This window comes from Phyllopteryx taeniolatus, chromosome 2 (genome assembly GCF_024500385.1).
Source record: "Phyllopteryx taeniolatus isolate TA_2022b chromosome 2, UOR_Ptae_1.2, whole genome shotgun sequence".
NCBI classification, from domain to species: domain Eukaryota; kingdom Metazoa; phylum Chordata; class Actinopteri; order Syngnathiformes; family Syngnathidae; genus Phyllopteryx; species Phyllopteryx taeniolatus.
The window spans coordinates 21,033,446-21,060,563 of NC_084503.1; the positions used below are offsets into that span (position 1 = coordinate 21,033,446).

A 27,118-nucleotide genomic window follows, 5' to 3' on the forward strand; every position below is an offset into this window, starting at 1 on the left:
AAGAACAATTTTTTCTGTTTTTATTGTTTATTTCTGAATTTGAAGTGAGTTCATTCAGTGTTGTGACATAATCCCTAACATTGCTCCATCGCTTAATAGATTTAAGATTAACATACGTAAACTAATTAGATAATTGTAGGCGCGTTTCCTAATTAATAAAAGATGTACTAGCGGATAAACTCTTCGCCAATGTTACGTGTGGTTCGAGCTTCCGCTGGGACCACAACCATGCGCACAACCCGCAGCACTTCAACGCGAAAATACAAAAGACCAGTGCAACAAATACGACACTGGCTGATCTGATGAGCAAAAACGTTGCTTAAACGAAAGAGTAGCAATAGAGGATGTCCTCGCCAGAGGTGCGTAGAGTAGCCAAACGTACTCAAGTAAGAGTACTATTACTTGTAGTCCTCCAAAAAATTACTTGAGTAAAAAGTACACAGTGAAATAACTACTCAAGTACTGAGTAAATAGTAACTAGATTCTTTTAACCACAGCATGAACATCAATAAAAAAAAAAATACAACATAAAACGTGAATGTGCAAATTCTGATGTTGATTTGTGTGTGTGTGTGTGTATGCACAGTCAAAACTACAAAAAATATATATATATATCTCCAATTTACTGCCCGGGTTTCTAAAGCTATAAGTGAGCTGAAATATCCACGTTTGGGCAGACAGTGCCAGACAAATAAACAACAGCTTTCGTGTATTGTAGTATGTTCATCGAAACGTAAACAAGAGTAGCATGCCGTTGCCTTCATGCTAACAACGACCTTCCCAACATGGCAGCTACGTAGGCACGACAATCAGCCGGGCTGACTTATCTAGTGTTAATACCTATGCCCAGGAAGCCCAATAGAAGACGTTGTGTGAGGTCATGTGACGTTCATAAGTCGTTTGATTGGTGAACTAGACTTAAACGTCACTAGCGCTTAAATTGGATGACGCAAACAGTGCCCGATGCAGAAGTCGAAGTCGTAGTCTCGCGCACGAAATAGTTGCTAAATAAGCAATATGACATCCGTGTGTGGATGGTGGACGTGTGGAATGGATCTAGCTGCCAGCGTTCAAGGAGTACGAAACAGCCTATGATGTCAGCAACGGCGAACACCCCCCCCAGGAAAAAAACAGATGTTGCGAACAACCCAAGTAATCCATACATACAAAGAAAGTAGAACAAATAAAATCATAAATTAATTTGTGTGTAATAATGTGTAATGACACAAGGAAAAAGTATTGAACACACACACTTGTATTTATTTAATACGTTGTACAAAAGCCTTTGTTTGGAATGACAGCTTCAAGATGTCTCCTGTATGGAGAAACAAGTCGCATGCGTTGCTCTGGTGTGATTTTGGCCCATTCCTCCACACAAGCAGTCTTCAAATCTTGAAGGTTCCCGTGGCTTCTTTTATAGACCTTGAGCTTCAGTTCTTTCCATAGATTTTCAATTGGATTTAAGCAGCTTTATTTTTCTTCTTTGAAACAAATTGAGAGTTTCCTTGGCGGTATGTTTTGGATCTTTATCCTGCTGAAATGCCCACCCTAGTTTCCTTTTCATCATCCTCTAGATGGCAGCAGATTATCGTCAAGAATATCTCGGTACATTTGCCCATTTATCCTTCCTTCAATAATGTGACGTTTACCACTACCATTTGCTGAAAAGCAGCCCCATGCCACCATGTTCCCACCTCCAAATTTCACTGTTGGTATTGTGTTTTTCGGGTGATGTGCAGTGCCATTTCTCCTCCAAACGTGGTGTGCATTATGGCATCCAAACAGTTAAATTTCACTCTCATCCGACCAGACTATAACCTCCCAGTATTTAACTGGCTTGTCCAAATGTTGTTCAGCAAACTTTAAACGAGCTTTGACATTCTTTCTTTTTTTTTTTTCAGCAATCGGGTCTTGCGTGGTGAGCGTGCATACAGGCCATGGCGGCGGAGTACCTTACTCACTTTTTTCCTTGTGACAACAGTACCTGCTAATTGCAGATCTTTTTGAAGCTCTCTACAGGTGGTCCTTGACTCTTGGACAACTCTTCTGATTATTCTTTGCACTCCTCTGTCAGAAATCTTGCGAGGAGGACCTGATCGAGGCACATTTATGGTGGTATGATTGCCTTTACAGTTACGTATTATGGCCCCAACAGTGATCACTGGAACATTCAGAAGTTTACATATGTGCCTGTAACCAATGCCATCGTTATGTTTTGCAACAATTAATTTGCGATGGTCTTGAGACAGCTCTCTGCTCTCTGAGACCTTTTTGTAGGCCATCAATTAGGACTGAACGAGCCGATATTCATTTGCACTGACAAGGGGCTGGATTGCTGTTTGATTATTGATAGATTTTAGCTGTTGTCTTGGCTTTCCATGGCTTTTTGCACCTCCCTTTCTTTCATGTGTTCAATACTTTTTTCCTGTGACATTTCACATTTTTACACAACTTAATTTCTGAGCTTATTTGTTCTACTTTCTTTGTATGTATGGCTTACTTGGGTTGTTCCCAACATCTGGTGAAATTTTCAGGTCAATAGCACCTTTGGAAATAAATATAGTAGACTTTACACCGATCTAATCAGCCAGACCGGTATCGGCCAATAATTAGTATTTTATGCTAATTGGCTTTAATGTCATAATTCGCCGATCCTGCAAAAGACATTTACTCCATGACGCCGTCCTGTACAGTATATTCGAATCCAAAAGCTAGTTTAGTTTTAGCCTTGTTGCGTGTCTTTTGACGTAGTACTGTAAATATCTGACAGCCAATAAAGTTATTTAAAATAAAAAAATAAATAAAAATAAAAATAAAAAAAAAAGAAACGTCAGCGGCGTGGGACAGACAACACGTTTGAGACAGACAACATGTAATGCCCGGATCAGACTACAAGACAAATTTGGGCTTTCACGATTGCACTGTAAGACTACTGCAATAAAATCTTGTATTCCGATACCACCGCATCCCATTTTTTACGATCACTGGGCTTTAGCTTATCGACTCAAACGTGACCTGATACACTTGTTATCATGGCGATACCAACAATAATGAATCATGCCGCGTGTTTATAAGAACAAAAGCGTGTTGGTGGTCACCAGTGCTCGGGAGAGGATGTTCGTTTAATGCTCGCTTGAGGTATGTTCACGTACTTTTAATACGATACCGCTCGCAAGCAGGCAACAAAACGTTATGTAGCCTTGCTAGTTGTAGCAAGTTGTAAGCGAACATGCAGGCGTTCTGTCGAATCATGCGCTAAAGTTTTGGTGTGTGTGAAGTAATTTAATTACAGTAAAGTAATTTAATTACAGTAATGGCACACCAACAAACAAAAATGTCACAAAAAGTGGATACATTAATTACTGTATGTACTTCTTGCCATCTAATAGAAGACCATTCATATCTTCTGTCTGTCACGATGCCTCACTGGCATAAATAGATGAACAAAGATATATTATTTATTGTAAATATAATTTTTTGAGCAATTAAGTATATACAGTAAATGAACAAGTCATTTAAATAGACTCATTGCTCTATCTTGTGATCGGATCAGTGATCGGTTATCGTTTTTTTAAACTCGCTGATCGGTGATTGGCCCCAAAAATCATGATCGTGTAAAGCCTAATATTTAGTGAGAAAAATGGTGACGTGTTAAATACATATTCAGCCGCTACATGTTGCGACTAGAGCAAAATTATATGACTTGACTTGCGACTTGTCTAAACCAAATAATGACTTGACTCGACTGAAATGGCGATTCGACTTGATAATTTTTTTTTCCCCCCTCACAGTGACGTTAGACTTGCTTGAGACTTGAAGATTATAACTCAAGACTTGCACATATGTGACTTACTCCCACCTCACCATTTGAAACTCAAACCCTGTCTTAAAGCCATAATTTAATAACCCAAATTTTGGCTTGAAAACAGCACAATATGCATACCAGGCCAGTAGTAAACCACTTTTGACTTAACTGCTACCCTATGACTTATACCGTGTTTGAGACCGTCTCTAGTAAGCAAATACTTGTAATAGTGCCTTTAAAAGACATTAAGTCTGTCATAAGGGAATTTACAAAATGTCAAGCCTAACCATAACAGGTAACAGAATATGTACAGTACTTGCTGGCCATCACAAACCATGATACTATAACAATAAAGACAAACTGGTCAGACCAGACGGATTTCACCTGCTGCTGAAAGACACAGCCACGAACACGCATATGCACAAGACATAACAATAAGGGCTGCAGTAAATACATCAACAGTGTGTTTTTTTTTTTTAGAAGAGGCTTCACATCACAGCGCATGTACAACAATATGAAAAGGGGGGGGGAGGTGATTGCTTCTCAGCAGGGCAGACTATGTGAAGCACTGCAGGAATGCCAGATGCCAGACAGGAAGGCTGCAACACACTACGAACGCTCGGACACACTCTTTTATTAAAAGTCCTTCTCTTTTGAAGTTTTCTGCTATGCTTTTATTGTGTTTAGTCATTCCAGTTCTTTGCATGTAAACAGCACAGAAGAAGAGGAAGAGGCTATATTATATACATATATATGTGTGTATATATATATATATATATATATATATGTGTATATATACACATATATATATATATATATATATACACATATATATATATATATATATATATATATATGTATATATATATATATATATACACATATATATATATATATATATATATATATATATATATATATGTGTATATATATATATATATATATGTGTATATATATATATATATATGTGTATGTATATATGTATATATATGTATATATATGTATATATGTATATATATGTATATATGTATATATATGTATATATATATATATATATGTATATATGTATATATATGTATATATATATATATATATGTATATATGTATATATATGTATATATATATATATATATATGTATATATGTATATGTATATATATATATATATATGTATATATGTATATGTATATATATATATATATATATATATATATATATATATATATATATATATATATATATAGCGGCACGGTGGCCGACTGGTTAGAGCGTCAGCCTCACAGTTCTGAGGACCCGGGTTCAATCCCGGGCCCCACCTGTGTGGAGTTTGCATGTTCTCCCCGTGCCTGCGTGGGTTTTCTCCGGGCACTCCGGTTTCCTCCCACATCCCAAAAACATGCATGAATTGGAGACTCTAAATTGCCCGTAGGCATGACTGTGAGTGCGAATGGTTGTTTGTTCCTGTGTGCCCTGCGATTGGCTGGCAACCAGTTCAGGGTGTACCCCGCCTCCTGCCCGATGATAGCTGGGATAGGCTCCAGCACGCCCGCGACCCTAGTGAGGAGAAGCGGCTCAGAAAATGGATGGATGGATATATATATATATATATATATATATGTATATATATATATGTATGTATGTATGTATGTATATATACATACAAACCCTAAACTTTGTCTGAAACAGTTACCCAGGCTTGAAACACCAATTTGAAATGGCACCCCAGACTTTGAACCCTAATTTGAAACCCTAAACCAGGGTTGACAACCTAATTTGAAGCCCAAAGCCAGTCTTGACAGCCCAATATTCTAAATACTTGTCATTCAGGATGAGTACAGGTAATAAAGGTAGAGCATGTTTACTGGAATGTTGTGGCTGCCATGATCCTGTTCATGTACAGTGTCTTCTTTGTTTTCCAAGCATGTTATTGTTGAGGATTGTTGCCACAAGGAATCCTGAACTCGCTCACCTTTGTCCTTTTAGAATTTGTGATGACTGATGAAGGAAGACAGAATCCAACACAAACATGAGTGACAGCATGTCGACGTGCTTAGTGTAGTGTACAGACATGCAAACACCAAAGGCATGAAAAATGTGACTAAAAAAACAACAAAAAAAAGATCTTCAGGGGGGGGTCTGGGGGCAATTAAGCAATCTGGAAGACTAAATTTATCGAATCTGGAAAAACTATCGTCTCTATTTTATTTGTATAAATAAAGCACAAAAAAAATTTTTTTACACCGCTCAAGTACAATTTAAGATTAAAATTAAATTTGCCTCATTTCTTTGCTTTTTTGTTCTGGCCTCCAACTTGAGCCAGGCCCATCTCCACCTGCACGTTGCCTGCTTCAAGCTGTGGCACATGAACAGCATCCTCCTCTTTAAGCACTCACATTCTGGAAAATAATTGACTAAAATCATTGTCTGTTTGGCTTCATTTTGTACTATTACCAACTTCAAAGGCTAATCCTAAATGCATCCTCCAGGAAAATATTAAGTACAATATTTTTCTGTTTTTATTGACCATTTCTGAATTTCAAGTTCGTTCATTTTGTGTTGTGACATAATCCTTAACAGCGCTCCGTCGTTTAATACATTTAACATTAACATCAGTAAACTAATTAGATAATTGTAGCCGCGTTTCCTAATTAATATAAAATGTACTAGCGGATCAGCTCTTGTCGCCGATGTTGCGTGTGCTTCGTGGTTCCACTTGGGACCACAACCCACTGCACCTCAATGCGAAAATACAAAAGACCAGCGCAACAAATACATGAAAGCTGTTGTATTTTTTCCATCTAACTGTAAACAGGACTAGCGCGCCATTGCCTTCATGGTAACGACGCACGCACGCAAGATGACCGCCACGCACGCACGACGATCAGTGGGCCAGGCTTATCTAGTGTGAATACCTATGTCCGGGAAGCCCAATGGACGACATTGTGTGAGGTCATGTGACTTTGTGTCGTTTGATTGGCGAACTAGACTTAAACGTCACTAGCGCTTCAATTGCATGATGCGAACAGTGCCTGATGCGGAAGTCAAGTTCGTAGTCTCGCGCACGAAATGTTTGATAAATAAGCAATAATTGATTTAAAAAAAAAAAAGTAGCAAGAGATCATTGTAACGGAGTAAAAGTACCATGACTTATTAACAGCAGAAGCGGAGGAAGTTTTTTTCTGGTCTTGTCAACTCCTGTGACTTCAAGCACACAGGTGGAACCTCAGGCCGCATATTAGTCCGCCGCGGAGTAATATTCACAATTACATCTGTGTGTGGATGGTGAATGTGTGGACTGGATCTAGCTGCCAGCATTCAAGGAGTACGAAAGAGCCTATGATGTCAGCGACGCAATGAATTGTGACATGGATAAGAATGTAGCCAATCAAAGAAGCACCCAAGACCGACGAACACGGAAGCAACCGTGAATAAAAAGAAAAATAAATGTTTCACCAGCCGTATTTTTTTTGTATAAAAGTGGATTCCTCAGACAGGAAGAAGTATTTTCCAAAGAAAGTAGTTTTTGAGAACCTTGCCATTTTACAAGGCCCCCGGCTCCGGCAACCTTCGGGAACTCTCGGGAAACATCGGCGCGTATCTGGAAGTGTTTCATCTTCAGTTTTGTGACATCACGTGTTATCACGCGATACTTTGAGATCGGCAGTGCTATAGAATCTTTATGAGTGTGGTTTGGTGTGTTAAGCTTCTCAGGGCACACCATACACACATGACGACCAAAACTGTTGAATGCCCAATTTTTCATCTTTATGTGTGGGGTCTGTAGCAGATAAAAAAATCTTACCTGAGAAGGTTCTCCGCTCCCGCTCGCATCCTCATCTGCTTGATGATCTGTTGATTCAGACTGGCTCGCTTGTTCTGCAGCTTGCTTCGTCCTGTCTGGGCAAATGGGTTACAACCCTGGTGGACAATAAAGAAAAACAAGTAATACAGTTGACTTGATGTCTTTTGATCTTATAGGACCGCCGTACCTTCACCTTCCCTTGTGTCAGAACATGATAAAGTGAGCCAAAACAAATTCAAATTGAAACACTAGATTAAAACCCTAACCCTAGCTTGAAAACCTACCGGGCTTTTTACACCGCACTTGGCAAGGCGTCTGAAGCCCTCAACTTTCCCATTCATTGTGTGTGTGCTGAGAGGGCGTTAGCACATTTTGACGTGACGGCAAGCGTTGCGTCAATGCAATGGCCATCTGACACGCAGTGTCGCATCATCAGATTGAAAAAGTTTCTACTATTCTGGAGCATTGAAGCGGTGACGTCAAAAAGCTCCAATGGGCGAGAGGCTGGTGGAGTGAATTCTGACTGCTATTTTGACAGACTTGTACTGTAAACAGCAAGGGGTAAATGGAGGACGCTCTAACACATGCGGTTTCTCTGTGTCCCGAAATCTCTTCTTAAACTGAAATACAGTATACCTCAAAGCGGCCTTGGTAAAATTGTAGCTCACGAACAAGCCTAAACTCTGCGAGGTTCCGACGAGCCATTACAATGGGACAAACCCATATCCTTTTTTTCCCGGAGCTCATCTCCTCCTCCTCAAAATGAGCAACGCCAGGTCCTTCTTTTGAGAAAAAGACAACATCTTGTCGAGGTGCGGTCTACTTCTTCAGATGGAATGTCAGCACTTCCAAATATGGCATGGCCACACCCCCGTTGCCGTCAACGTTGCGCTTTGACGCGGGGCCTTTCGCACTGAGCAAGTGCAGTGTGAAAAGGCGTTAATCCTAGTTAGACACCCTAATAAAAGCCTAACGCTGTATTGAAACTCCAACTCCTGTTTGAAACCCTAATCCTAGCCTAGAACCCTAAACTAAAGTCTAAACCTGTCTTGAGACCCTAATCTTTGCTTGAAACCCTAAACCCATGGTTCAAACCCTAAATTGAAACTCTAACCATAGCTTCAAACCATTATTTGAAACCCCAACCCTCTCTTGAAATCCTACCAATAACTCTTAAAACTTGCTTGAAACCACTACAAGACTAGTTTGAAACAAAGTAGGGTTTCAAAACCCTAAAGATTGCATGAAACCCTAACCCAGAGTTTGTACCCTAACGGTCTTTAAAACCAAACCCTGTCTTGAATACCTAACTTTTCCTTGAAACCCTGATTTGAAACCCTCACACAAGTTTAAACCCATTACAGTGGCTTCAAACTCTAATTTAAAACCCTTATGTTTGATAGAAACTCTACCCTATATTGAAGCCAAACTTTGTCTTGAACCCAAATTTAAAACACTAATCTTTACTTGACAGCCTAAGCCCGGCTTGAAACCTTAACCTAAAACCCTAATGGTGTCTTAAAATCTTTAAAACCACAACCTTTGCTTCAAATCATAACCCAGACTTCAAACCCTAACCCTAGTTTGAAAATCTAATTTGAAACCTGAAATTTAGGCCTTACCCCCATCTTGAAACACTAACTTAAAACCCTAACCCTGGCTCAAACCCTAATTTCAAACCCTAACAAGCCAAAAGTCACAACAATCAAGTTTAAAATTTTAACCCAGGCACAAAACCCTAACTGAGCCCCTAATTTGAAGACCTAACCCTGGCCTGAAGTCACACCTAGAACTCCTGAAACCACAATCCTACCGTGAAACAATTGGGTGGTAAATTGTAAGCCATAACTGTTCGTCATTCTACTGATAGCTGTTTCTAATATTTTAGTCATCTTATTGACCTTCATGAGAAAACACACACACACACAAGAAAAAAACATATGGTGCACATAAAGACTGTGTGTGTCATGCTGTATTTTAAGGGTTTGGCCTGAACCACCTATGACATCCTTCCTGCATTTCAAGGCTGGAAGTCCGATGGTTGCCACCCATTGCTCATAACACACACACACACAAACACACGCGCACACACACACACACACACGCTCAGAAGAACCCTCAGCGCCATTAACCATTAATGCTAATGTAACTCTTGTTCTAGTACATCACAGCCTTATTGAGACTCTGTGGGTGTGTGAGAATAAGGAGTAGTCAATAAAAACAATTCTGTTCCGTGTCTCCATGTTCTGAAGCTATGTTATCAGATTGGAACCACATTCCAAGGTGATGATCCAGGCAGGAAGCAGCAATACAGAATTCAACCGAGTAAGTCCGAACTCCGTGCATTTTTTCTTTTTCTTTTGCCTTTTACCCTTGGAAATGATGTCAGAATGCTGAGATGTAAGAACAGTTGAGAATACTTAACAGAATCTCATACAATACATAATTCTTATAAATATGCATAATATGCCCCCCAAGTGGCTGTGACCTAATAAATAATAATAAAATAGTCTACATTGCTGCTTTGATGTCCCTATTATCGCAGTTCAATAGTGGAAAGAAGTCCAATTGTGGAAAATCAAAAATAAAAATAATTAAATCTTTAAGCGACACGCTGGACGACTGTTTAGAGCGTCTGCCTCACAGTTCTGAGGACCGGGGTTCAATTCCCATTCCCGCCTGTGTGGATTTTGCATGTTCTTCCCGTGCCTGCGTGGGTTTTCTCCGGGCACTCCCGTTTCCTCCCACATCCCCAAAACATACATGGTAGGTTTATTGAAGTCTCTAAATTGCCCCTAGGTGTGAATGTGAGTGTGAATGGTTGTTTGTTTATGTGTGCCCTTTGATTGGCTGGCAACCAGTTCAGGGTGTACCCCGCCTCCTGCCCGATGATAGCTGGGATAGGCTCCAGCACTCCCGCGACCCTTGTGAGGATACGGATCAGAAAACGGATGGATGAATTAAATCTTTATTAATATTTTTAATTTCTGCCTCGAGGCATTAAAAAGTATTACTAAAAGCATATTTGCACCACCCAGAACCATTTGGCCACTGTCTATGTTTACCGCACGGACATTTGTTGCAGATGCACGCACTGTTGGGCCAGTGGATAAGTAGTAGTAGTTCGCGGTGTTTTTGGTTTGTTTTTCATCTACTAAAATGGTAATCGGTAGCACGCTAATGCTAATGGGAAATGCTAATCGTTTAACAAAGTCTGATTTTGTTGTCTCAAATTCTGTACAGACTTTTCACTCAGAATCAACATATGCAGTTTAAGGATAGAGGCCTCATGAATTAGAATAAAATGCATGTTAGTAGTTTAAAAAATATATTTTTTTAAGTTGTTTTTTTTGAGGGGGGCAGTGATTTCTCGAGTACTCAATGAAATATCTATAGGATAATCAATTATAAAAAGATTAAATAGTGACAGCCCTAAAAACATTGTTAATTTTTTTGTTATTTAGGTTTATAGTTTATATTTTTCAATTAACAAAGTTTAGTCAATGTTTTATTTCAAAGCACACATTTTATTTTTAATAACATGTTTCTAAAATAAAAAGTCTAATGTAAAAATATATTTTTTTTTAAAGTCAAAAAGTCAATTTTAAAAAATTGGTCAAAAAATATTTTCTGTTGTTTGATTTTCAAAAGGGCGATATTTGTAACAAAAAAATTAAAAGTCAAATTAAAAGAATGTTTTAAGTCAAAATTTTTAAAAACATATTGATGATGTTCTGACTGAGAAAAGGAATACAGTAGCTGTCACTATGTGCCCTAGAACAGATTATTTCCACTTCTATTTTTTCCTATAAATCCAAACAAATCGGAAGTCACGAGCCACGTCCCATAATGCACTGTTGCATCAGGTTCCACTGTGCTTCAATAATTTTACACTGTAAATCTCCAGACTATTCAACCCAGTGGCACCAGACATGATTAAAAAATGAAAGTCACAGGTCTTTCCTCACCAACAGTACTTTCCTATCGCAGCTAACAATCATGAAAGCATTCTGATTATTATGAATGGTCAAAACTCACTGGCTTGTGGGAGGACACCCATTGGGCCACACGAGGAGCATGACCCATCGCTGCTGGCACATTCACAAAGTGCAGCCTTTCTCCCAAACAATTAGGGCGCAACACAACGAGCCCAGCCTGTTGTCATAAGCAGTGGCTCATTCAGAGGCTTCATACCGCACTCATTATGAAAAGATAGATTGACCCACTAGTGCCCCCTGCACAAGTGGGTTGTTCTGTCTTTTCATTCACTTTTTGGGTCCAGGAACCCCTTCCCTTACTGGGGTTCATTTTTCCAAGGACTCCCTCATAATCCTAACGCTAACTAAACATAACTACCATCTGGACCCCGCCAATGGATATAAAAATTCTACACGCCCCTGTTAAAAATGCCAAGATTTTGTGATGGAAAAAAAATTACACCAAGATAAATGGTTTAAAATTTTTCCACAATTAGTCTGACCCATAACCTGTACAACTCAACTGAAAAAAAATATTCTTTTTTGAGAAAGAGTTAAAATAAACAACTGAGATAATTTGTGGCTGTATTCAGAATTGACAAATTACATTTAAACCCATGTTAAATGGGAGTCAGCACACACCTGCCACAATTTAAAGTGCCTCTTATGAACCCCAAATAAAGTTCAGATGTTCCAGTAGGCTTTTCCTGGCCTTTTTTTGGGTCACATCTTACTGCATAAACTATGGTCAGCAGAGTTCTCATTGTTCAAATGTATCAGGCAGGAGATGCGCACATAAGAATTTCCAAGACATGAAATATACCATGGAACACAGTGAGAGACTGCCATCATCAAGTGGAGAAAATATGGCAAAACAGTGACATTACCAAGAACTGGACATCCTTCCAAATTTGATGAAAAGAAAACTGGTCAGGTAGGCTGCCAAGAGGCTGACACAAACATTGAAGGAGCTGCAGGAATTTCTGGCAAGTACTAGCTGTTAAGTACTGTACACATGACAACAATCTCCTGTCGTCTTCATATGTCTGGGCTATGCTGTAGAGTGGCACGAGGGGGGGGTGGGGGGGGGCAAAAACACACACTTCAAATCTCCCAAACACAAGGGAAAATGTGTTATGGTCGGATGAAACCAAGTATGGTCGGATGAAACCAAGGTTGAACTTTCTGGCCATAATTGTAAAAGGTATGATTGATGCAAATACAACACTGACCATCACCATAAGAACACCATCCCATGCATGGTAATGGCAGCATCATGTGTGGGGCTGTGTTTCTTCATCTGGAAATTGGGCCTTAGTCAAGGTGGAGGCAAAATACAAATTACAATCAGTGTTAGCTAAGGAAGGACCGGTTTTTGAAAACGGTTTAAAACGGTTCGGTTCAGTCCGCATGTGTTCCGTTTGGTTCATAACACGCGCGGCAAATTTTTTTTTTCTTTTCTCTCTCATTTACTAAGGAGACTGTCACGCCACAGCACAGTAGCAAGTTAGCCAAGATGGCAGCGCGGACACATAATCTGAGTCATGCCCTCTGGCGAAGAAGCAGCCTATCATATTGCAAAATCACTAGAGATTTTGCATTGGAGAGAACAGACACTGTTCCGAGTCTCTGTCTCTCCAACGCAAGATATCTGGTTCCTCGGCTCGGCTGCTCCATAGCGCGTCCCATCCGACTCATAGCCGACGACACTCCTTCTCCCGCTGAGGCTTACACGACGAGTTTCTCCAAGAAGTACCACGGAAGTGATATAGCTATAATGTTCATACTTGACAGGTGTTTTGTTTAACAGAAACTTTGCTTCACTCAAGGATATGCGATGCTAGAATGTAGCGAGCTAGCAAAGGTTGGAGGCATAAACACCAACTGTTGTAATTCCAACACCATTTTTAATAGGAACAAAAGCTGTAATGTTACCATATATTCATATACTTTTGAGAAAAAAATTTCAATGTTATGAGAATAAAATCCCAATAAAATGAAAATAATATCTTAAGTAAATGTAAAAAATACAACTACTGTCAGAATATTAGTCCTTTTTTTATGGAAAAGTCGCCATTTTTTTTTCTCAAAATAGAACTGTCGAAAAACTAAATTTTCTGTTCTCCAAAAAAGGACTTCGTTCTTCAGAGCTCTAGAGTGTGACGAATTTGGGCGCGATGGCGACTTCATTGTTCAATGGTGCATCTAAAAAAATAAAAGGGCGCACCGGTGCAACCTCGTCGTCGAGGGGGGTAAAAAAAACTTCACATAGTGATGTGTCGGTCTCAAAACAGCCCTTAGAGCCTTCGATTATTTTAAGTAAATGCAAGGTATGACCACCACCCTGCCCCAATTCTCTCTTTCGCACTGGAAACTGCAGAGCGGAGAGGGACATCAATTAAGAAGCACTCGAACAGTGTAGGCATGCATGCACCAATTGGTAATTTTACTGGGTAGAGGGAGGAGGGGTGGCAATTATACAACGCACACAAAGAATTGAGAGGAGAGAATTAAGACTAGAAGGATAGACACACAAACATTCGTAAGGAGGGTTAAGTAGTTAAAATGATTAACAGCTGGAAAAGAACGGTTATCTTTTTTTTTTTAACTCGCTGATCAGTGATCAGCCCCAAAAATCCAGATTATGTAAAGCCGATTTATGGACTGGCCTGCAGGAAAGACTTATTTGTTGGCTATATCCAATGTCGTGTTGGTGATACTATGGAATGATTTATTTCTTGCAATTAGTGAGTAATGCTGAAGATAAACTTGCTCCCAAAAATCGCAATTGCAATATTTATAAACAAAAAAAATTCACAATTAGAGTATTTGTACAAGTACAATATGGATACATTTCAATTTCATTGACAATTCAAAGTCACACTGTGTGGAGTGATCAGGTGTGTACCCCGCCTCTCGCCCGAAGATAGCTGGGATAGGCTCCAGCATGCCCGCGACCGTAGTGAGGATAAGCGGAACGGAAGATGAATGAATGAATGAACTTTATTGGTGGTCAAAAGACACGCAACAAGGCTAAAAATAAACTAACTTTTGGATTAAAATATACCCTACACGATGGCGATGCAGAGTAAATGTCATTTGCGGAGCCGATCGGCGAATTATGACATTAAAGCCGATGAGCATAAAATGCTAATTATCGGCCGATACCGATCAGGCCAATCAGATCGGTGTAAAGTCTAGTCATAAATGTTGTCATGAAGTCATACGATTAACAAATCTTTATTTTAATATTGAATTATAAAAAGAAAGACCTTTAATATAATATCATGATGCTCTTGCCAGTAGCAGTAGCACTGCTTGTCAGTGTCAGCAGAGTAAAAAGATAAAGTGGAGCGTGACACGAGTGACAGTTTTCATCGCCAAGATATGAACATAAAAGTGGGTGAAATGGTAAACTATATGAAAGGTTGATTAATTTTATCATCAATTACAGTAAAAGTGGTTACATGATTCATGTTATATAACAAATCATTAAAAAGGATCTTAAGGACTTTATCGAGCTCAGGAAATAGGAGAATTCTCAAATTCAAACTTTTTAGTTCAAGATAAAAATCCATTCATCCATCCATTTTCTACCGCTTATCTGAGGTCGGGTCGTGAGGGCAGTAGCTTTAGCAGGGACGCCCAGACTTCCCTCTACCCAGCCACTTCATCCAGCTCTTCCAGGGGGATCCAGAGGCGTTCCCAGGCCAGCTGAAAGACGTAGTCTCTCCAGCGTGTCCTGGGTCGTCCCCGGGGTCTCCTCCCGGTGAACAAGACCCCAAGATACTTGGAACTCCTCCACTTGGGGCATGATCTCATCCCCGACCTGGAGAGTGCACGCCACCCTTTTCCGACTGAGGACCATGGTCTCAGACTTGGAGGTGCTGATTCTCATCCCAGCCGCTTCACACTCTGCTGCGAACTGCTCCAGTGAGAGTTGGCGATCACGGCTTGATGAAGCCAACAGAACCACATCTGCAAAAAGCAGAGATGCAATACTGAGGCCACCAAACCGGACCCCTTCTACGCCTCGGCTGCGCCTTGAAATTCTGTCCATAAAAGTTATGAACAGAATCGGTGACAAGGGGGAGCCTTGGCGGAGTCCAACCCTCACCGGAAACAAGTCCGACTTACTGCCGGATATGCGGAACAAACTCTGACTCCGTTCGTACAGGGACCTAACAGCCCGTATCAGGGGGTTCGATACGCTATACTTCCGAAGCACCCCCCACAGGACTCCCCGAGGGACACGGTCAAACGCCTTCTCCAAGTTCGCAAAACACATGTAGACTGGTTGAGCGAACTCCCATGTACCCTCGAGGACCCTGCCGAGGGTGTAGAACTGGTCCACTGTTCCACGGCCAGGACGAAAACCACACTGCACCTCCTGAATCTGAGATTCGACTCAGATTCCCGACGGACCCTCCTCTCCAGCACCCCTGAATAGATAGACCTTACCACAGGGATGCTGAGGAGTGTGATCCCCCTGTAGTTGGAACACACCCTCCAGTCCCCCTTCTTAAAAAGGGGGACCACCACCACAGTTTGCCAATCCAGAGGCACTGTCCCCGATGTCCACGCGATGTTGCAGAGGCGTGTCAACCAGTACAACCCCACAACATCCAGAGCCTTTAGGAACTCCAGGCGAATCTCATCCACCCCCGGGGCCTTTCCACTGAGGAGCTTTTTAACCACCTCAATGACCTCAACCCCAGAGATAGGAGAGCCCGCCTCAGAGAACCCAGACTCTGCTTCCTCATGGGAAGGCGTGTCGGTGGAATTGAGGAGGTCTTCGAAGTATTCTCCCCACCGACTCACAACGTCCCGAGTCAAGCCGTCCGGAAGTCTTTCTCCATAGCCGCACCGAACTCCTCCCATACCAGAGTTTTTGCTTCAGCGACCACCAAAGCTGCATTCCGCTTGGCCAGCCGGTACCCATCAGCTGCCTCAGGAGTCCCACAGGGCAAAAAGGCCCGGTAGGACTCCTTCTTCAGCTTGACGGCATCCCTCGCCGTTGGTGTCCGACCACCTTACGGCCACAGCTCCGGTCAGTCGCCTCAGCAATGGAGGCACGGAACATGGCCCACTCGAAACTCCTTCTGACAGGGGATTCTGCCAGACGTTCCCAGCAGACCCTCACAATACGTTTGATCCTGGCACGTCGGACTGGCATCTTCCCCCACCACCGGAGCCAACTCACCACCAGGTGGTGATCAGTTGACAGCTCCGCCCCTCTCTTCACCAGAGTGTCCAAGACATGTGGCCGCAAGTCCGATGACACGACCACAAAGTCGATCATCGAACTGCGACCTAGGGTGTCAAGATAAATATGGTGTGAATGGTGGTAAATATTACAAGGCCAACTTAAGCTGTAACAAATTTCAAAAGTAGGAAAAAGTGGTCTAAATTACATAGCTCACCTTTTGTCAAAATTTAACTAAAGTACAATACCAGTTAATGTGGATGTTGTTGGGTCGGGGCGAGTACCTTGTGCCCCCAAATGACTCGCTATGCCCCTGGGCCGAGCCAGCACCGGAGCCGTTCGCCATGACAACCAACCTGTGATTAGTGGCTAGTGCATTGATGAAGAAGGCAGCTGGCTAGCTGCGAGAACAACACTTCAAACATACGTCGCGGTAACATGCTTCAATTTGGCGCCAAGCAGCGGCATCGGGTCTTCTCTTCCCTGACGTACCGCTACCCCGCAGCTGGGAAAGCCGGAGAGACTGTCTGCTTACCTCGCAGGGGCTGGACGGCGGATTGAAGCATTGCACGAAACGGGGGAAATAATCAAACCACTAATACCGTTCATACGGGTCCAAATGAGCGTGCATGCTTCAACGTTTCTCAGGCAGGGTTTTTGATGCAGGTGATTTTGATTTGCCGGCGTGGCTAATGTGGGCAGTATTCGCATCACCACGGTTTCAAATAGCCATTGGCGAGGTGGCGAATGGGCAGCGCGAACACTGGTTAAATTAAGGCCTGATTCACCCAAAAGTCCTAATCAACGCTCTGACAAAGAGCAATTTAAGCACCAACAATAAGTTACCCGTCTTATGGACTTGTGCTTCCAAAAAATAACTATATGTTGAACAGATTGTTAGTTAATCATCCATCCATTTTCTGAGCCACTTCTCCTCACTAGGGACGCGGGCGTGCTGGAGCCTATCCCAGCTGTCATCGGGCAGGAGGCGGGGTACACCCTGAACTGGTTGCCAGCCAACCGCAGGGCACATGCAAACAAACAACCATTCACACTCACAGTCACACCTACGGGCAATTTAGAGTCTCCAAATAATGCATGTTTTTGGGATGTGGGAGGAAACCGGAGTGCCCGGAGAAAACCCATGCAGGCACGGGGAGAACATGCAAACTCCACACAGGCGGGGCCGGGGATTGAACCCGGGTCCTCAGAACTGTGAGCCTGACGCTCTAACCAGTCGTTCACCGTGCCGCTGTTAGTTAATCAATTACCAGACAATATTGCCTAAAAACAAAGGCAGCTAAAAAGGCGTCAAAAATTTAGGTGCACCTAACTTTTCAGCTGAAAAAAATTTTGTGCACACCAGTGCAACCTGGGCAAAAAGTTAGTCTCGGGTCCTGTTTCTATAATAATATACCTTTTATTCTTATAAAAATATAAAGAACTGACTTTATTCATGCAGAAATGTCAGATTTATGATACATCGCCATCATATTAGAGTTTTTAGTTGGCTCCACAGTATAGTAGGGAGAAGAAGTTGCTTTAGTATGTCCCTATATGTACTACAGGTATACACTTTTTAAAAGGAAACAACCAAATTATTTTGCGGAGCCCCAAGCTACAGATCACGGACCGCTGGTAATCCGAGGACCCCACTTTGAGAACCAATGCACTAACGCCTTTTTTTGCCTCATAAATACACGTCTTGCGAATGTTTTGACACCTTGTTGGGTTCTTTGTTCATTTCCCACAAGAATTAGTGTGAGAAATAAGATGTATGTGTTGCATTGGGGCCGCCCCAGCAGTACACGTGTTGTCAATTTGAGGTTCTGGCTGCCGGGCGGCAGTGGGCCAGCTGCTGTGACGTCAGCGGGAGGAGAAAGCTGACGATTTGACTTTTTCTTTGTGCCATCTTTCCGAGAGGAACCGCAGTAACTCCCTGCAGTCAAAAGGTCCAAAGCCAGCACAAAGCTTGTGAATCATTAAGAACGTGTGCGAGCAAAGGCCGTATGGGTTGGGTTTAAAGTTTGACCAGAAATGTCTCCAAAGCTTTTTTTTGAAGAAGAAAGTAAAGTGACAACACAACTGTGCAGGTTTTCATCAAATATTGAGCACATTTTCTGCAGCCAAAGATGAAACTGCGTTTGCATGCTGAGACACTGAAATGAAGTGCCAAAGAATGAAATGTATTAGTAGCTATATTTTATCTATATTACTCAAATAAAAATATATTTAAATACATTTTGCATATTTAAAAATGTGGATGATATTATTGTTAAATTCTATATAAATGTAAATAGAATTATTTATGTAGACTTTTAACCTTTTATACCTATATACGATGAATTTATCTTATTGAATAGTTTGTTTTTATTTAATATAATATTTTCTGTATTTTGTATAAAATTAAAATGTATATGCATTTTTTTATATTTAAAAATTAATATATATTATACACACACTCACACACACACTAGGGCCCGAACGATTAATTCGCCAGCCGATTTAATCGGCCAATTTTAGCCCTTTTCAAAACGCAGGATGTTTGCCGATTTTTGTCCCCCCCCAATTTTTTTTTAAATATATGGATTTTTAAGTATACATTATCACATTACAACACGAGGTACATGCTGAATGGTGTCTGAGTAGTGCAGAATGATGCCAACTACTTGGAGCTGTGACGTCAGGTCATTCAATCCTCAGTCCAAGTTATAACGACCTTTTGAAAAACCATTGACCCAACAAGTCTCCCGTTTAAGTTTAACACTCTTTGCCACGTGTCATGACATCGCATGTTTTGTGGTGTCAGTCATGCTTTTCGTTCATGTTGCATTGCTAAGGTCGTACTAACTAGCCTAGCTTAAGTTAAACCATGTCTGTTATTCTTGGCAATAAAGTCGCTGTAGCAGAACTAACATAAGTGTACAAGTTATTTTCATAGTAAACAACCATTCATCACTCCCATTAGTTGTGTTTTAAGGCAAATTTAAATAAGAGCGATAGGAAGTGTTGTTTTTTTGGAAGGCTGGGGCGGGGGGGTTGTTCAGTGCATGCCCCACCAAAAAATATTAACATTACTGCCTGTCTTACTATACTATAATGTGACTAAAATTCGACGTCAAGAATCGATTGGAACCTGGATTAACGTCACAGTTATCCCGGAATCATTCATATTTTAAAATGTTGGTTCGCATTTTCAATGCAGAGTCTGCCAACCTCAAGAAGAACTCGTCGGAAACCACTGAAGAAGAAAACACAAAGTGTTTTTGCGAAGGCGATCGAAAGTGTGGCTTAAAATGAAAATATAAATAAAATAAATGACAAATCGGTTCAGTGTCACACTTGCAATAAGATTATATTGTGCAAAAGAAGTTGCACAATTAACATGATCATTACATGGTTTAGAAGCAACAGAGTGCCTGTCTGTGACGTGCGCGCTGTGAGAAAATCCCATTAAAGCTAAAAAGTGAGATGTCAGCGAGATGCCCACAGTGTCTGAAATACGAAAGAACGTCTCAATTCTTGACCATTTTGAAGCCTGTTTTCACATACAGTACATTACTTTGTGATTCTTTTACTCATTTAAATTTGTCTCTTAAGGTTTATCAGGGATGTCAAACAATCTTTTGTCACAGGCCACATTGTAGTTTTGGTTACCTTCAGTGGGCCGTTATACTGTGAAACCAAATGTTTGGCTCATGTACTGTATATGTACACTATATTGCCAATGGTATTTACTCACCTGCCTTGACTCACATATGAATTTAAGTGACATCCTATTCCTAATCCATAGAGTTCAATATGACGTCACTCCAACCTTTGCATCTATAACAGCTTCAACCTTCTGGGAAGGCTGTCCACAAGGTTTAGGAAAGCCTTTGTAGGAATTTTTGACAATCCTTTCAGAAGTGCATTTGTGAGGTCACACACTGATGTTGGATGAGAAGACCTTGCACTCAATCTCCGCTCTAATTCATCCTCAAGGTGTTTTATTGGGTTAAGCTAACTTTGTGCAGGCCAGTCAAGTTCACCCACACCAGACTCTCTCATACATGTTTTGATGGACCCCGCTTTGTGCACTTGTGCACAGTCATGTTGGAAGAGGAACAGGCCAGGTCCAAACTGTTCCCACAAAGTTGGGAGCATGGAATTGTCCAAAATCTCTTGGTATGGTTAAGCATTCAGGGTTCCTTTCACTGGAACCAAGGGGCCAAGCCCAGCTCCTGAAAAACAACCCCACACCATAATCCCCCTCCACCAAACATTACGCTTGGTACAATGGAGTCAGACAAGTACCGTTCTCCTGGCAACCGCCAAAGTCAGACTCATCCATTAAATTGCCAGATGGAGAAGCGTGATTCGTCACTCCAGAGAACGCGTCTCCACTACTCTAGAGTCCAGAGGCAGCATGCGTTACACACCACTGCATCTGACGCTTTGCATTGCACTTGATGTATGGCTTGGATGCAGCTGCTCGGCCACAGAAATGCATTCCATGAAGCTCTCTGTGCATTGTTCCTGAGTTAATCTGAAGGCCACAGTTTGGAGGCCTGTAGCGATTGACTACAGAAAGTTGGCGACCTCTTCGCATTATGCACCTCAGCAAACGACCCCGCTCCGTCGGTGTACGTGGCCCACCACTTCGTGGCGGAGTAGCTGTCTTTCCAAAACGCTTCCACGTTCATACAATACAGCTGACAGTCGACTGTGGAATATTTCAGAGTGAGGACATTTCACGACTGGACTTGTTGCACAGGTGGCATCCTATCACAGTTCAACACTGGAATTCACCGAGCTACTGAGAGCGACCCATTCTTTCACAAATGTTTGTAAAAACTAGAAGGTGCAATTCCTGGAGAAATTGCGTGTGAACGCTGTTTTGTTGAAAGTGTCAATGGGAATTATTTTGGTGTAAAATGTGGAATTGTGTGTAATGTGAAAATCTTGCGGCTTAGATGAGTAATAGCACGCGTCGCGTGAATTTTTCGAACATGTCGAAGTTGGAACGGAGTGAATCGGATGTTAAATGGCGAAGGAGAAGGCCGTCAAAAAACGCGGCGGAATAATAAAAATAAAGATGAAAAGATGAAAATAAAGGTAGAATAACATGAATGCTTGAGCATTCACACAATAAAAATAAAGATACAAATAAAAGGTAGAATAACGTGTGAATGCTTGAGCATTCACACAACTAGGGGTGTCCTGAGCCGATCTTTGAAACCGGTCCGATGAAAGCAAAGAAACAAGGATCGGATCGGGCCGAAGCTAAACACCCCAATTTTAACCACTCTCATACAAGCAGTCCATTCTAGCTCTGCTCCAGCACTTCTATCCAGCAGCGCCCGGGCGGCATTCAGAGCCCACGTTATCACAATAACAGGTTGCTAATAACATAGTAGCAAGGAGTAAAGTGAATCTTGCTTGCTTAAAGTCATTTATTGACACTCCAGTTGAAGGTCACTGTAAAACTAAACAGGCATAACAAAATAATTACACCTACTGAATGTTCGAATACATCACAGACTTAGTTTCTTTCTTCATTTTTTTATGACAAAAATTGCTAATTCAAATCTAACAATGAATGGGGAAAAAAATTTAATTAGCCATAATTGGGTGATTTTCGACTACAGTTTCAGTCAATCTGCAGCACCCCACCCCCCTCCCGTTTGACAATGGGCAAATAAATGTTTGAAACAAATCTAGCTTTTTCTTAACTATTTATGTTGTACAGTTTATAACTTTATTTCAATAGTACAAATAAATGCTCGTCTTTTCTTTTAAGCCAACCTGTTTTTATTTGTTTGTTATGGCCATTGTTGCCCCCAGAGAAAGCCTGCCAATCATCTGGAGAGATACAAAAATCTCACTATGTATTTTATTATTGAGTTGAAATATCTCAATTTCCTTTTTACATTTTTACTTCAGTACATTTAAAAGTGTGCACTTTTGTACTTTTACTAAAGTAAGGGCGTGGCTTCAGTACTTTCAGTTTTACCAGAGCTGTTTTTTGCAAAGTATCAGTACTTTTACTTAATTACTGAATACCAGTACTTTTGACATCTCTGATATAGTGTATGTATGTATATAAATATCTATGTGCATTTACATTATATAGGCTTACTTATTTTTACTGTGGATCATTAGATGCAAAATTACCCATTTTTATTTTATTTAGAAAAATATATATATAAATATGGTGTATGTTTTTATGTCATTATGTTTTACATTTTATTTATAAATTGTATTTATAGTTTAAAATGCATATATATATTCATAAATCTAATAGTTTAATAGTTAAGTTGTTTGTAATTTATTATTGTTTTTTTTATTCATTCATTTTCCACACCGCTTATCCTCATTAACATGCAAACTCCACACAGGCGAGGCCAGATTTTATATTTTCATAGCAAACTTTCTCAGTTTTTACTTGGTCGCCATATTGAGCATAACAAGGCATTCACACGTGTGTGTGTGTGTGTGTTTGTGTGCGTGCATTTCTGTGCGTGTACGCATCCGTACGTGCTCCACTAAAGGAGGTAACGACAGTGGTGCCAGGCTGCGCTCTCGCGCAGACACAGGATATGCCGTGAGAGCCTCAATCCAGACGTCGATCCGAAGGGGATTGACAGACACAAAAGGGAAATGTTGGGATGGAGTAAGCCTGTCACAACACTCACATGGCAACAGTGGGAAAACAGCAAAGAATCCACAACTTCCAGTAAGGCCCGTCAGACCCAGTTAGGTCTGTCACGATTAGGACGATTTATTTGCCATATAACTATCACAATCAGCCTCACAGTTCTGAGGTGCGGGGTTCAATCCCCGTCCCTGCCTGTGTGGAGTTTGCATGTTCACCCCGTGCCTGCGTGGGTTTTCTCCGGGCACTCCGGTTTCCTCCCACATCCCAAAAACATGCATTAATTGGTGACTCTAAATTGCCCGTAGGCATGACTCTGAGTGCGAATGGTTGTTTGTTTCTATGTGCCCTGCGATTGGCTGGCAACCAGTTCAGGGTGTACCCCGCCACATATGGTGGCATAACTCGCTTGGCGTTTCCTCCCAGTCTTAGTTGCACTTGGTTTTTCACAGCGGCTGTGAGATGGGCGCGCATGCAGTCACAGATCAACAGAGACAGTGATGCGTGGAAAAAAACATCCGGTCTCTTTACCTACACCTCACTCAGCCACTCTCATTTTCTCCTCGTCTTTTTACAGCTGTAGGAGCGGAAGATGGCCAGCTTTTCCTTGTAATCCGCCGGAAATTGCTGCGCCACGGTAGTCCTTGCCCGGATGGATAGATGGCGCCGTTTCATAAAACGAAAGCACCAACACGGACCTCCTTGAAAATGTTCGATTTTCATTTCTTCTGCAAGCGTTATTGTTCTCAATCGAATGGTGACTGTATAGACGCTTCTCCCGGCTGTTCTTTGTTCATTAATCCATTGCTCGAGTTGGTCTTCCAACTCGGGCCACCTTGCCTTGTTTCCGCGGAAACTCAGCTTCGTCTTCTTGACTTGGCGAAGCTCGTTTTCCTGCTTCCTCCACTTCCGAACCAAGGATTCGTTGATCTTGAATTCTTTTGTGGCTGCTCGATTCCCATGTTCCTCCGCGTAACTGACAGCTTGCTGTTTAAACTGTGCTTCGTAGGCGTGTTTTTTCGTAGGTGCCATTTTCTGAGGTTCTTAGCCAAATCGATATTGTTTTGCACAATGCACATACCGGCGCTAGATACCTACGGGGGGCGTGCCTTTAGCGTCCTCCTTCACGCTCACCCTTCCCCCTTTACGTCCGCATGCTGTAGTCAGTTACGTCCGCCTTTCCTCTATATAAGCAGCGTGTCAGCAGGAAATGCTCCCAGTCAAGCGGAGCGCTCATCACACAACAACATTTATAGATTTTGGAACTCGGTGCACACATAAGGTGCGCCACATTATAGGGCGCCCCGTCTATTTTGGAGAAAAATACTTTTAAGTTCGCCTTATGGTCGTGAAAATACAGTACTGGCTAAATAACGAGTGCCACTGGGTTTAAGCTTAATAAACAGTGAACTGTTAGTCCCCAATTAACACACACAACAACTCAGAGCGACGCGCTGGCATTTTAAACGCTACTTGACAATAATGTGACTCAAGTAAAAGTAATCCTCCAAAAAATTACTTAAGAGTAAAACGTACACATTGAAATCATTACTCAAGTACTGAGTAAATAGTGAGTAACCGCTGATTTTTTTTTTTTTACCACAACATGAACAGCAATAAAATAAAAATAACAAAATAAAATGTGAATGCGCAAATTCTGACGTTGCTGTGCGTGCGTCTGTGCACAGCCAAAACTACAAAAAAACATCTGCAATTTACTGCAAGGTGTTTCCTCAAGGTATAAGTGGGCTGAAATATCCCCGTTTGTGCAGACAGCGCCAGAAAAGAAATACTACAATACATGAAAGCTGTTGTTTTTGTTCGTCTAAATGTAAACACGACGAGTAGCGCGCCGTTGCCTTCATGGTAACGATGACCTTTCCAACATAACCGCCACGTAGGCACGACAATCATCCGGGCTGCCCAGGAAGCCCAATAGAAGACATTGTGTGAGGTCATGTGACTTTATTTTGTCGTTTGATTAGTGAACTAGACTTCAATGTTTTTTATGGTCTTGTCAACCTATGATGACAGCGATCCCCCCCCCCTCCCCCACCCCGACCCCCTCTCGGGTAAAACTTATCGGATCTGTACAATTCACGTAAATGGCCTATTTTGAGTTCAAAACGGCGAATTACGCCAAAAGGAAACTGATTTTCATGTATGGTTTTTAGGTATGGCTGCATTTATTTTTATTTATTGTTTTTTATTTCTATTTTTTTATATATTATTTTACTTTATAATTAATTGTGTTTGTTCTATTAAGTTATATTTAAAGTTTAATTTTGGTAGTTAAATAAATACTGTTTAGAAATCAATAAATCTTGTTTATTAATCGTGATTTCAATATCAATCAAAATAATCATGATCATTACTTTTTCCATAATCACCCAACCTTACTGTGGAGTATTGGATGGAGCCAACATCGGTCCGCCGGCGTTCCATGAGCCCACTAGCGGCTAATGACACTACTGTCCAACTCACCAGCGGCTCACTGTGTGAGCCGTGTGCTGGCTTCGCACAACAATGACAATTTATCAAGTCCGGAAAAAACTATTGTGTCTATTTTATTCATCAAAGGGTAAGTCAATATAGTTATTATTGTGACAGGGCTAGAACCAGTCCCAGACCATCTTGGAGTCACACACCAATCACAATCATTAGAATATCAGCATCAATATCGCACTGGTAAAACTGGGCTTGTACTGTATTTACTTCGTACTGGATCAATATCAAATATTGCACTATCACACACAAATGGTGTGCTAATGCATCCACCTTAATTATCCAAATACAGTATATCACTCTCAGAATCATATCAGTAAAAGTGGCCTTGTATTTATTTGGTATGAAAATGATATCCCTTCTAACAGTCTCCCTTACCACTCACATTTGCCTTAATTTAAAATATCAGTATTTGTAAGGTATCAGTGAGCCTTACATTTATTTAGTACCGGAAAAATTTAAAATCTTGTACAGATGCATCAACCAAAATTCTTTAAAAATACCACCATTGGTACCACATCGGCGATAATGACCCTGTATTTACTTGGCATCAGACTGATACCAAATTATGCAGTGTCACACACTATGACGCAGATGCATCCAACATGATTATCAACAAATACCAATATCTGTATAACATGGGCAATACTGGCCTTGGATTTACATGGCATCAGATTAACACCAACTTTTTCAGTATCACACAAAGCTAGACTGCGGACACATCCACCTAAATCATTTAAAAAAATATCAGCATCAATATTGGATGAGAAATACCGTCCTTGTATTTCAAATATCAAATCAAGTTCAAATCTAGCAGTATTGCACACCACTGGTGTATGATTGTATTCATTTTAAATATTTAAATATGGTACGACCATATTTGTATCAGCGATACTAAACTTATGTTTACTTGGTATCGAATCGATGCCAAATCGTTCAGTGAATGCATCCACCCTGATTATTGAAAAATATGAGTCTCTGAATATGAGCTCAGCAATACTGACCCTGTATTTACTTGGTAAGCGATCAATATAAAATCTTGCAGTACCGCACCGTACACTCTTTGCCAGAGCAGTATGACTAAGTATCCCTGACAAAACAACACAACACAAGCAGTCTTGAAGATAACACAATGTCACGTTTGTTTAGCTCATCCTGTGTTATCCACAACAGCACCTTGCCTTTTG

At 41.1% G+C, this 27,118-nt stretch overlaps 1 protein-coding gene across 2 annotated transcripts in view; it reads right to left on the bottom strand.

Moving 5' to 3' along the window:
* The window catches only part of rhpn2 (rhophilin, Rho GTPase binding protein 2), a 77,001-nt gene that overhangs the window by 47,193 nt on the left and 2,690 nt on the right, over positions 1 to 27,118 (bottom strand). For both annotated transcript variants that reach the window (XM_061765209.1, XM_061765207.1), the window contains exon 2: positions 7,607 to 7,722. In XM_061765209.1, the coding sequence (XP_061621193.1) occupies positions 7,607 to 7,722 (116 nt within the window). The remainder of the gene's footprint in view (positions 1 to 7,606; positions 7,723 to 27,118) is intronic.